General features: G+C 37.7%; 1 protein-coding gene across 8 annotated transcripts in view; it reads right to left on the bottom strand.

Moving 5' to 3' along the window:
• PREX2 (phosphatidylinositol-3,4,5-trisphosphate dependent Rac exchange factor 2) overlaps positions 1 to 12,449 on the bottom strand; it is a 356,760-nt gene that overhangs the window by 236,241 nt on the left and 108,070 nt on the right. For all 8 annotated transcript variants that reach the window (XM_059166273.1, XM_059166268.1, XM_059166269.1 and 5 more), the window contains 2 exons: positions 5,097 to 5,246; positions 2,431 to 2,575 (listed from right to left, as the gene is read on the bottom strand). In XM_059166273.1, the coding sequence (XP_059022256.1) occupies positions 2,431 to 2,575; positions 5,097 to 5,246 (295 nt within the window). The remainder of the gene's footprint in view (positions 1 to 2,430; positions 2,576 to 5,096; positions 5,247 to 12,449) is intronic.

Raw genomic sequence — 12,449 nt, forward strand, 5'->3', positions numbered from 1 at the left:
TTAAAGCTATTCAAAAGAAAGAAAATTAAAAAAGAAGTAAAACTTCAGTTTTTTCTTCAATAGCACAAAAATAATAACACCAACTCCAGGGATGCCTGGATAGTTCAGTCGGTTAAGCATCTGCCTTTGGCTCAGGTCATGATCTCAGGGTCCTGAGATCAAGCACCAAATTGGGCTCTGCATTCAGCAAAAAGTCTGCTTGTCCCTTTCCCTCTGCTCCCCACTCTCTCTCTCTCTCAAATAAATAAGTAAAATCTTGGGGGAAAAAAAGTGTATCAACTCCACAGTGCTGTCACAGGATTAAATGAGCTGATGAATGTCAGGAGCTCAGCACAGTGTCTGGCACATTTTGAGCACTTATGAAACGTCAGTGGTTGACAAATGGGTTGAGCTGGTTGGTACATAGCGAAAGCATCATTCTCTACTCTGATGTCAGCAGATTCCTGAATATGCCAAATTAAAATGAGGAAAAGAACACACTGTAAGTATTGCTATTAAATAGGAGCATAGGGGAAGGAAAGAGAGGATTAAGAAAGGAAGTTATTGGGTGGCTTTATCCTGGGACCTACAGAAATCACAAGATCCCATTAACACTCTGTGACAGGATCCTGATCCAGTCAAAAACAATCTCAAACTATAATTAGTAACTAGTAACTAAGCTAGTGTGCTGTTATGGAAAAAGCCACAATGTACACAACTAAAATTTACCAAGTCTCTCCTGTGTATCAGGCACTGTGGAGAACGCTCACATATCATTGTAACTAACTAACTAACTTGGCCGTGTAAGATCGTGTTAACTCTTTTTTTATTTATTATTTTTATTAACATATAATGTATTATTTGCCCCAGGGGTACAGATCTGTGAATCATCAGGCTTACACATTTCACAGCACTCATCACAGCACAAGCCCTCCCCAGTGCCCATCACCCAGCCACCCTCTCCACACTCCAACCACTGTGTTAACTCTTTAGTTAACAAGACTCCTGTTCCTTTAATTAGGAAAACTTGACCCTGGGTCAGCCTTGGAGCTCTGTGTCCCTGGAACCTGATGGAGGCAGGGCGTCTGCTGGGTTACCAGGCAGCATTGCTCATGGCCAAAATGACTCCTGATGGCTAAATGGAATATGAATACATTCTTGGTGAGAAGCTATAGCTTGAAGTGACTCCTATAAACAGCCATGTCCCTCTCAGAACCCTGGAAGTTATGCCCCAGAGATGGTTCAAAAAATTGGATCTTCTTTGCAACATGGGGTTTCTAAGCCAAGGTGGGCTCCCCTCCACTCTTTCTCTCCCACAAGAGCCGTCGGCTGGGGGCCTACCAAGAACAGCAACAGCAGCTTGCTGGCAGCCGAGTGCTCTGCTGTGAGGACCCCAGACCCTGAAGAAGGGACCCCATGCTGCCCTGCAGGCCAGGGTTTCCTGACTTATATTCTTCTAACTGGGTTAGGAGCTGGTGTGGCCTATGGCTGTTTTATGGTATTTGCATAACTTATCAAGAAGACATTCTGGTAGGCATTACAGGTAAGCACTATAATCATCTTCATGTTTAGAGAGGAAAAAGACATTTAAACATCCCACATCGCTCAACTAGCCAGAGGCAGGATCAGATTTGCATGGAGACAGTCTGACTGTGAAGTGTGGGCTTTGAACTACCACTCCAGTCTCCTACAGAGTTGACACTGGCTGTAGGAAGGTGGGCATGGTAAACTCCCTGACTGCTGGTTTCTGAATCCTTAAAAAATATAAAGATTATAAATGCAAAGTATGCATCTGAGGATTAGAAATATATGGAAACAGCCAGCACAGGGCATGCCTTAAGGCAGCTGCCCTTCCCTTTGGTCCTGCACACTTCACCCAGCAGGGATTTCCACGTGCAGCTGCCAGCAGACCCCAGAGGACTGACAGCGGGTCTAGGCTCAAAACCCAGGCAACCTCTCTGCCTGTTGCTCTGCGCCAGTGACCTTGCAGGACACTCTTTTTCAGATTCCTCATCGATGGTCCTTCAACCTGAGCCCAGGTGTCAAAGTGCTGATTTGTCTCAGATTTAGACTCTGTGTGTTACATTCTTTGGTTCTCTGACTTGTAGGCCCTTTAACCACATCCTTGCTAGACGTCATCCCCCTTCAGTGAACCTGCCGCCTGCCATCCCCGCCTGAACCCGGTGTCTGCTTCATTCTCAGAACACCATACATCTGAAATTGTTGACGTCAGGGACGGACAGATAGATGTCTAAAGTTTTCCATGATATCGGACTCTAGGTCCATTCCTTCACCTCACTATCATCCAGGAAATGTTGACAGTAAAAAGATATTCAAAAATGCCCAGAGGAATTTTTTTTTAAGAAAAACAAATCATTGAAGGAAGGGTAGTTGATACATGACATAGTGAAAATATGAAAGAAATCCATGCAACCAGACTATGGACCTTACCTTCCAAGGAAGCATTTAGGGAATGTGGTCAGTTTTCTTTTTCTGTCTTTGATCAGATTCCCTTGTTTGCACATCATCTTGTAGAGTTTCTCACCCTGTTCGGAGATCATTACCCAGGTGTCTTGCTCCATTCCTAATTTTAAACCTATCAAAAAGGAAACCAAGGACAGGTAACTGAAAAAGTCTCCTCACTCACTCTTGCCTGCATGAAACCAAAATTTATTGCACATCAAGCATGGGCAGGGGGTTGCAGATACAGAGCTCTCTACTACAGGGCACCTGGGTTGCTCAGTCGGTTAAGTGCCTGCCTTCGGCTCAGGTCATGGTCTCAGGGTCCTGGGATGGAGTCCTGAATCAAGCTCCCTGCTTAGCAGGGAGTCTGCTTCTCTCTCTCCCTCTGCCCCTCCCCATGTGCATTAGTGTTCTCTCTCTCTCTCTTTCTCACATAAATAAATAAATGAAACCTTAAAAAAAAAAAAAACAAACCTGAATTTGGAGCATAGGGGAAAGAAGGAGAAGGGGTCAAAGGGAAGTTAATGGGTGCCTTTATCATGAGACCTACATAAATCACAAGATTTCTGTGATTTTTATTTTCAGTCTTCTAACTACAAAATTTTTTACTAGCATTTTTATTTTTTACAATGGAGGAGGAATTACCATTTGTCAGTAACAGAATAATATTTATTAAGAATAGAGCCTGTTAACATAAACAAATTAATAGAACATGCTTGTTTGCTTGCTTTGCTTTCCTCCTTTTTCACTTCCTTCTTTCCCTCCTTCCTTTTTCACTTCAGATTTATCTATATGCATAGCTATTCTGGAAAAATAATAAAGGTTCAACTTGATGAAACATTTATTTTACCTTTGAAATGATTTGCTATGCTATTTGAACTGATTGCTCAATTCAACAAAACTTAAAGAATCAGCTATGTATTCATAATCTTTGTTTTAAACTTTTCTAACAGGCTCTCCATCCCAGATCAATCAAAGGAGTTAAGTATTTGAAATGCTTTGGAAATTCTCAAACAAATGTGTACTATGAATATTTTAATAAAAGTAGAAGCTTTGCATGTTCTTCAAGAGAAAATTTCTGAAGGTGGAAGAAAGGGTTCTTTGTGTCCTGAAATTTCATCAGCAATGAGATATTTTGCTCCTAAATCTCTAGGAAAAAGGGATAAACACTGCTTTTTGTCTTATCAGTTATTTGGTAAAGAAATTAGTAATAACAAAAGCATTTCTGTTTCCTAGCTGAATTGCAGAAATGTGCTTAATTGCAGATAAACTTCACATAACTGAATATTGACAGATCAAGTACCTTTTGCAAATCTTGCTAAAAATGTGAAGCAATTTTGAGCCAGTCCTCCTCATATGAACACACTCCTTATTGGGCTGCATTATATTCAATGACATTATAACAATTTTAAAATGTTAATGTATATCCAGAGTGCTTTATTCTAGAATTAGGATACTAACGTATTTGGTCTAGAAATGTTCAATGTACTGTTAAAGATATAACTGTTGAAGGCCCTACAGCACTGCATTGTACTACTGAAGTCTGTCTCTTACAGTAAAACTACATAATGATGTTTTTGAAATAGCAAGAATAAAGTGCAAAGAAAACTGAACAAATTTTCAAGCAAATGAAATTATTTGTGTAGACTGAACGTTTGCATGCCTCCCAGATTCATATGGTGAAACCTAACACTCAACGTGATGGTATTAGGAGGTAAGGCGTGTGGGACGTGATTAGGTCATGAGGCTAGAGTCCTCATGAATGGGATTGGGATTAAAGGCCCTATAAATAAGACACAGAGAGATCTCTTGCCCCTCTACCATATGAGGACACAGTGAGAAAATGGCCATCTATGAACTGGGAAATTGCTGTCACGAGACACTGAATCTGGGACTCCTGGCCTCCAGAAGAGTGAGCTACAAATTTCTGTTGTTTGTAAGTCACCTGGTCTGGGGTATTTGTTATAGTGGCCTCGACAGACTAAGATCCTATTTAAAAGACACTGCTGGCCACAATATATTATTTTACTAACTATTCAACATTTTTATTTTCTTTTAGTAATAATATTAGAAGTATTCAAAATGGGGGCGCTTGGGTGGCTCAGTGGGTTAAAGCCTCTGCCTTCGGCTCAGGTCATGATCTTAGCATCCTGGGATCGAGCCCCGCATCAGGCTCTCTGCTCAGCAGGGAGCCTGCTTCCTCCTCTCTCTCTACCTGCCTTTCTGCCTACTTGTGATCACTGTCTGTCAAATAAATAAATAAAATCTTAAAAAAAAAAAAAAAGAAGAAGTATTCAAAATGTATTTTAGGGGTGCTTGGGTGGCTCAGTCAGTTAAGCATCTGCCTTTGGCTCAGGTCATGATCCCAGGGTCCTGGGATCGAGTCCTGCATCAGGCTCCCTGCTCAGTGGAAAGCCTGCTTCTCCCTCTCCCTCTGCCTGCTGTTCCTGCTGCTTGTGCTTTCTCTCTTTTTTGCTGTGTTAAATAAATAAAAATCTTTTAAAAAAGTATTTTATCATGAGCCTTACATTACATGGGAAATCTAAATGAACATCATATGCTTTTTTCCTTTCTCGTAACTTCTGCCCATTATCTTCTTTCTTGCTAAGTTAGAATCTTCATAAAGTATAATAGTGCCCAATTCATACACCCACCTTTTCGCCGTTCTCTTTCTTTCAAAATAGCTTCAAACCATTCATGTTTCTCCTCGGGTGTTTTTGCCATACACACAAACCATTTATTTTTTGCTGTGTTATGTATCTTCCATCCATTGACAACAATGTGTCCACTGCTATGGAAGTCAGCTGGAAATTAATGGGTAAAGTTGAACAACAAATATAATATTATATCAATATAACCATTCAATTCATAACAGTTCCAGGATCACTGAATTCTTAAAAGTATCTTTGTTTTATATGTGTAAATGAAGAACATAAAAACCAAAAAAATTATGTGTTTATATGTTAAATGCAATCAGTACTCAGGAATGGAACATTCTAACTCATAACATTATTATATTACATGAAATCGAACATCTGAACTAATTAACATTCCTTTCCTCTATGTCCAAAAATGTTGTTAAAGTCCCTAAAGTAATAAAAGAAGAACTTTTAAAAGAATTTTCATCTCAATAATCAAATATCCAAAGTGTCACGTTCATTTTGTCTTTTTAATATTCCTTTGAAATATTATTTTAGGTTTCAAAAGCAAACAATACTGCCACAGAACAATTCTCAGCTGTTTAATGAACCCTGCAATAAGAATCAGAACAAATGAAGGGAACATACCAAGAGTACATTTACCTAATCTTCAATAAATGGGAAAGATACAAATGCCAATCCATTATCATTGCTCATGGTTGAAAAATACACACTCTGTAAAACCACATCATTCCATATAACTGGCACGAATAGAAACAAAAAAAAATTTTTTGAGTATGAATTCACATTGTATTTTTCTAGTTCTCACCATAATTTTGGCTATACTGTCATGCTAGATTTGAAAGTGTCAACAGGAACCCCTCTATGGCAGTTTTCTATCTAATAACAACAGGTAGAGAATAGTGATGTTACTTGTATCCAGCCTTTACTGGCATTGACAGCCTGCAAAGCAAAGATCCAGAATGAAAAAAACATATGACAAAGACCCGAGTCAGCACCTGTACCAATTTAAAGTGACAATTTTCATTCATCTCCTGGAGAGTCACTAAACAGTAATGGTGGGTAGACAGGAGGTGAGCCACAAAATGGTAAGAGTGGTTTAGAGAAATAACGTGGTCGCACTGTGCTATTTTTTGTTTCTTTAGGTTTTCTCAAATGGCCCATTTTATTTGGTGAGTTCTAAGTAGAGGCAGGCATGGTTGGCACTCATTCTCCCAAAATCTTGTCCCCATTATCTTTTTAGCTCCCAAATCACCATACAGTATCGTTGATCAGATTAACTATTCCAAAAACACATTTTCAAATGATTCTGTATAGTTCGGGGTCTTTAAAAATTCCAAATTATCTGAGTCAAAATAGACTGATATTAGATGTTAGTCTATTATACACACACACACACGCACACACATATGTATACACATACACCATAATCCCATTAATAATAACAATTTCTGATAAAATAGGGAATCAAACTATCAGAAAATTTCCCCCATCAGGAAATAACAGTCTGTTTTTAACAAACTATAGAAATGATCCCTGAAAGTATAGTCTTAACAGTCTGTTTTTAAAAGGAATTTTTACCTTTTCCTTCTTACCCTTACATATTTAATTCATATTCGTATCCTATACAAAGTAGCAGCACCTAGTAATACATGTCAGATAGGTATCAATGGCTTTAATGCCTTGTTACCTCCTACAAAAAAAATCACTAAGTGAGAAATCATGATAAATTGGTGGGGAAAAAAGATCAAATTATACATGTCTACACACCCTCCTCCACAAATGTGTCACCTTACAGGACTAGTATCACAAACAAGCATCAGTTTTTCAGACGCGGGATCCCCCTTCCACAATCAGACCGAGATTAGTTGAGTGAAGCTAGCACTGCTTCTGAAAAGATCCCACAGTCCCACTAGTGCTACTCCACTTTTTTTTTTTTTAAGATTTTATTTATTTATTTGACAGAGAGAGATCACAAGTAGACAGAGAGGCAGGCAGAGAGAGAAAGGGAAGCAGGTTCCCTGCTGAGATGAGAGCCCGATGTGGGGCTCGATCCCAGGACCCTGACTGAAATCATGACCTGAGCTGAAGGTAGTGGCTTAACCCACTGAGCCACCCAGGTGCCCTAGTGCTACTCCACTTTTAATCTTACTCCAGGTAAAGAAAATCACAAGAACCACACACAACGTGCAGTGATAAAATATTGGACTTACTTTAAAATGAACATAATGTATTCTTCCCATAGAATAATTGAGGAAACACAAGTTCATGTGCCAGGCTGATGCTCTTGACCCTGCATATCGAATGTCCTGGGCCAGTCACCCCTGTAAGCTGGGTCTTCCATCTTTCCCTTCCTCCCTGGACAATTGATCCTGGCCTTGCTCTCTCCACACCCTGCTGACTCTTCCTTCAATATTTCATCAGGCTATTCCTTACTTCAAAAGCCTTTGGTAGCTCACCACTGAACCAAGTGAAAACATGGAAGCTTGCTTTTGTGCTTCTCCTTAAACTAACCCCACCCTATCGAACAATGCCATTTTTCACTGCGTTATTCTGTGGCCCTGCCACCCTTTGTGGCTTTCTTCCTTGTCCTGTGAATACTTACCTGTTCTGCAGGCTGACACGCCCATCAAGCTACCCAGCAACTGCTCTCTGCCTCAAGCAACTCTTTCTTCCCTTTATAGTGTACCCAGATCCTTCATGAAGCCTTGCCTAACCATTACAACCCATGCATTCAGACTTCCCTTGGAAAATAAATGATTAAACTCAGAACTAGACAAGTCAGGTTGCCTGGGTGGCAGTGGGTTAAACCGCTGCCTTCAGCTCAGGTCATGATCTCAGGTTCCTGGGTTCAAGCCCCGCATCAGGCTCTCTGCTCTGCAGGGAGCCCACTTCCCTCTCTCTCTCTTTGCCTGCCTCTCTGCCTACTTGTGATCTCTCTGTGTCAAATAAATAAATAAAATCTTAAAAAAAAAAAAAAAAGAATTAGACAACTCAGCATGAGATTGCATGTGGCCATTGCTTCATGAACAGAAAGCGAGACTGTTAACTGTCTGTTAACAATCTGCCAAGGCAAGTAATAGGTTAATTGTTGCACCAATGTAATATTTTGAAAGAATAGATTATATCACCTAATAATTTAAATTGGAAAGACAGGAGATGCCTGGGGGGCTCAGTTGGTTAGGTGTCTGCCTTCAGCTCACGTCATGATCCCGGGGTTCTGGTATCCAGCCCACATCAGGCTCCCTGCCCAGAGGGGAGTCTGCTTCTCCTTCTGCCACTCACCCTGCTCATTTTCTCTCTCTCCCTCTCCCTCTCTCTCTCTCTCTCTCGCTTGCTCTCTCAAATAGATAAAATCTTTATAAATAAATAAATAAATAGATTGAAAGGATAATGTTCCTTTTTAAAGTTTATGTGCTAGCCACTTTCACTAATTTTAAAAATCATAAATAATTTTAAACATATGTGTAAACATGAATGTATATATACATACAACAGGCCTCAAAATGTATATCACAATGATATCCATTTCCAAATTACCACTTATTTCAAAATAAGAATTAGTGATATAAAAATTGCTTCATAATTTGAATCACAGCACATTCTTTAATAACTTCATTCTAAAAAATAAATTTGAATTCAACTTATTTATTAAGAACAGTAACATACAGAGCATGTAAGGGGTGTGTGGGTGGCTCAATCGGTTAAGCATCTGCCTTCAGCTCAGGTCATGATCCGAGTCCTGGGATCCAGCCCCATTAGCCCACGTCAGGTTCCCTGCTCAGTAGGGAGTCTGTGTCTCCCTCTGACCCTCTCCTCCATGCTCTCTCTCTCCCTCTCCCTTTCTTTAATAAATGAAATCCTAAAACAAACAAACAAACAAAACATGGAAAAGCCCAACAATGCTTTTCCTTAGTAGAAATTTAAAAATATTTTTTAATGAAAGAATAATTTATTAATGCGAAATGCAGGAATTTGCAAACTTCAATGGATCTAAAATATAATTCTACAGGAGGTGTTGAAAAGGAATGGAATTAAAATTGTCATTCATTAAGTGTAGAATATCCAAACCGAACAGTCTCCAGGCACCAATGTTTTTTCCAAAAAGAGAAAAATCCAAGGGGCATTCCTGAACAACTCACTAATTACTTTGAAGCTATACAGTTTGCAAATTCCTCACTTTTAATTCAGCATAGTTTTACATAATGAGATGAGGTTTTTCTAAAACTGATACTACTATAACTCTCAGTGGAAATACTGGTATCTTTTCAATATTGTGAGTTTTAATGAGATGGAAGCTAGCCAAGTACTGTATACTCAAGCTAGGAAACATAAGAAACTGCCAAAAAATATTATTCAAAACATCAAGAAACTGATATCTAAACATTGTATTTAACTCTTATCCTAATGATCAATGGTGTAAATGCATAAATTTCTAAGAGAAATTTTAAAAATCACAATTTACTCACATTATGAATAATTAATGCTGAAAAAAATTACTTTTGGAATAAATCTTCAATTCTATCAAATAACATAAGAAGATTTTCTGGCATCCAAAATCATTTGACATTATTTATGGCAAAAAAAAATTTTTTTAAAGGTTGTAACAGATTTTTCCTTTTAAAACTAGAAGTAACTCCACTGACCTTTTTTACAATTCCCAAGAACACTCCTTTAAATTAATAACATTGAAAATTTAAGTGTATTAGGAAGGAACTAATATATCTTGGTAGTCTTTTCAACACTGTAAAGTTATGTTACTTTTTTATTAGGAAAGTATTCAATAGCGCTTATACTACAGTAGTATGGTTGTTAAGGTAATTATGGTTTGTCTATTTTGTTGATTAAGTAACAATAAATTTATGTTATATGGATGATAAGACATGAAGATAAAGATGACTACAATTCAAAAAATGATTCTACTTAACTGAAAAGAGGATACAAAACTACAGAGTTCATGTTTTTAAGCATTTTAAAAATCTAAGCATGAAAAGAAAATGGAAATATTTTAAAATTCTCATTTACTTCTTTTTAGGTGATGAAATTATCTAATATTTTCAATTTATTTCTCTGTTATTTCCAAATTTTCTCTAATAAGCAAAATTTAATTTAAAAAACTCAATGTGTTTAATATCTTTAAATGGTCTAAAATATTTATATTGAAAATGACATCTGAAATATTTCCCTAAAAAAATCAATTCACACTAAAGAAGACCTTAAAGAATAAAAAATTTCCATCTTATTCAATTCAATTCCATCAAATCAATTCAAATTTGACCATTGTATTGAAATTTGTGGTTTGCTACTACAGATCACATTTTCTAAAGGTCACCATTTTGCCCTCTATCCAACTACACAAATAAACTAGTTCTTAAAGAGAATATACATGACCTGTTGTTACTTTCCTGAATGAATTTCTAAGCATATACTACGAAAATTACCAAGGAAGTTAATTGCAGAAAGTTCAACAGCTTTCCTACTTAGGTCTTAAGTTGGATATTTTTATGCATCATGTTCAAACTAATATCTCAGAAAGAATCTTCAAAGAATAATTACATTAGAATTAACCAAAATGAGAATTTGGTCTAGAGAATGATGGAACAGAAATTTGGAGACAAACTCAAGTTTATGGCTACCATCTTCCTTCAACATAAGCAGTAATGGATAACATGGATATATGAAAACAAACAAATTTTCACATTTCTACATGTCATATCATTATTGCATTAATCCGTTGTATTCTGAGATATAACTGATGTAATTCAATTCATAAAACATTATAAGTGAAAGTATAATCAAGTTTATATTTCAAAAGATTTAAATAGTTATACACTGGCTAAAAGCTTAGTCTCATTCCAAATGCAATTATTTCTTCTGCAAGTTTTGAGCTAAATCAATGCAATCAGTGTCTGTTAGAGTCCTTTACTTAGAGAAGTATTTTCCTTATACCTAGAGTATGCAAAAATACCTAGTATTTTTATAATATATTCAAATAGATGGGGGAACATTTAAACTTTTCATCAAAAGTTTTGAGCATGCTTAAAAATATACCTTGATTAATCAATTTGTATTATTTACAGCAGAACATGGTATACTCATTGTTTGTTTTGGGTTTTGGCAATGAGCAGATGAGCCTGAGAGTGTTTGCCATCCTTCATGTAACTTATCCAGGGTCCAAGGGTGGAAGGGACTTGGCATATGGACATTGGTTAGCTCATCAGAGCTCCCATTCATAGAGTTTAAAGTAAGAACACTTAAAACCTGAGCTCATCAAAAGAAATGGAGATTTTGTGATGGAAGTGACCAAGAAAACAAAAAAGGAAAAAGCTGGCATAGCACACAGATCATTTCTTAGAAGAAACAAACAACAAAAGTTCATCTCTATATACTGATGCCTTATTTCTTCACCGCTCTCCAGTTGGTCCCCATAGATTTAAAATCTATATGGAACCTCTGCTCCATATTTCTCAAGGCATGCTATGGTCACCAAGGAAACCTCACTCCAGTCCCAGCTTCATAATAAAGAGCTGGGTAAATTTGGACATGACTTCAATGTGGCTTCATTTCCATCATCTGATATTCAAGATCCTATTCATCTTCAGAAATTCTATTTTTGAAATTCAAGTCCTGGCTGAGGATATATACTTATCCTAAGGACCTAGTGGTCACACTTACAAGAAAACAAAATTTTCTTTGCAGGAAGCAAATGGGAGGTATCCAGCTGCAGCCTAAAATTTCTTTAACTTGTAACAACTATCTGTAGTCAGATTCATGCTGTGTATATACGTTTAAGGGCAAATTAAGGCCTTAACTGTGTGCTACAAAGTGTAATTAAATTCTTCATCATATTTCAACGAAACATGAGCCTTGGAAGTTTGTGCCAAGAGGTGTCATCAGATAATTTATAACTAAATATTCCAAAATGTCCTGTCTTTCCCACTAATTCCTATCTACCAGGGTCTGAAGGCTTGTTTCCCTAACATCCCTATCCCCCAGGAACCAAAGTCCTGAAGGTACACAATCCTAACAGCACTAAAAGAACATTTTCATGGGATTGAATCCAAAGTCCATTTGCGTTAAGACTCCATCACCCCACATAGGCTCTCACTCCCCTACATCAGACACAGATATGCTGAAAACGGTATTCTATACAAATGCCTCCAAAGGCCCTAGCCTCTTAGATTAATTTAGTGCCCCCGTTTCCCAAAACATAGGAATCATTGTCAAATTCATCAAAATTTACCAAAATTCACTTAGATGACCAGTGCAAATGGTACAAATGGGCATGATCACACCATATGGGGGTAGGGAAGGAAGTAAGACCCAGGAGCTGTGTGTTCACGGAAA

This window comes from Mustela lutreola, chromosome 3 (assembly GCF_030435805.1).
Source record: "Mustela lutreola isolate mMusLut2 chromosome 3, mMusLut2.pri, whole genome shotgun sequence".
NCBI classification, from domain to species: domain Eukaryota; kingdom Metazoa; phylum Chordata; class Mammalia; order Carnivora; family Mustelidae; genus Mustela; species Mustela lutreola.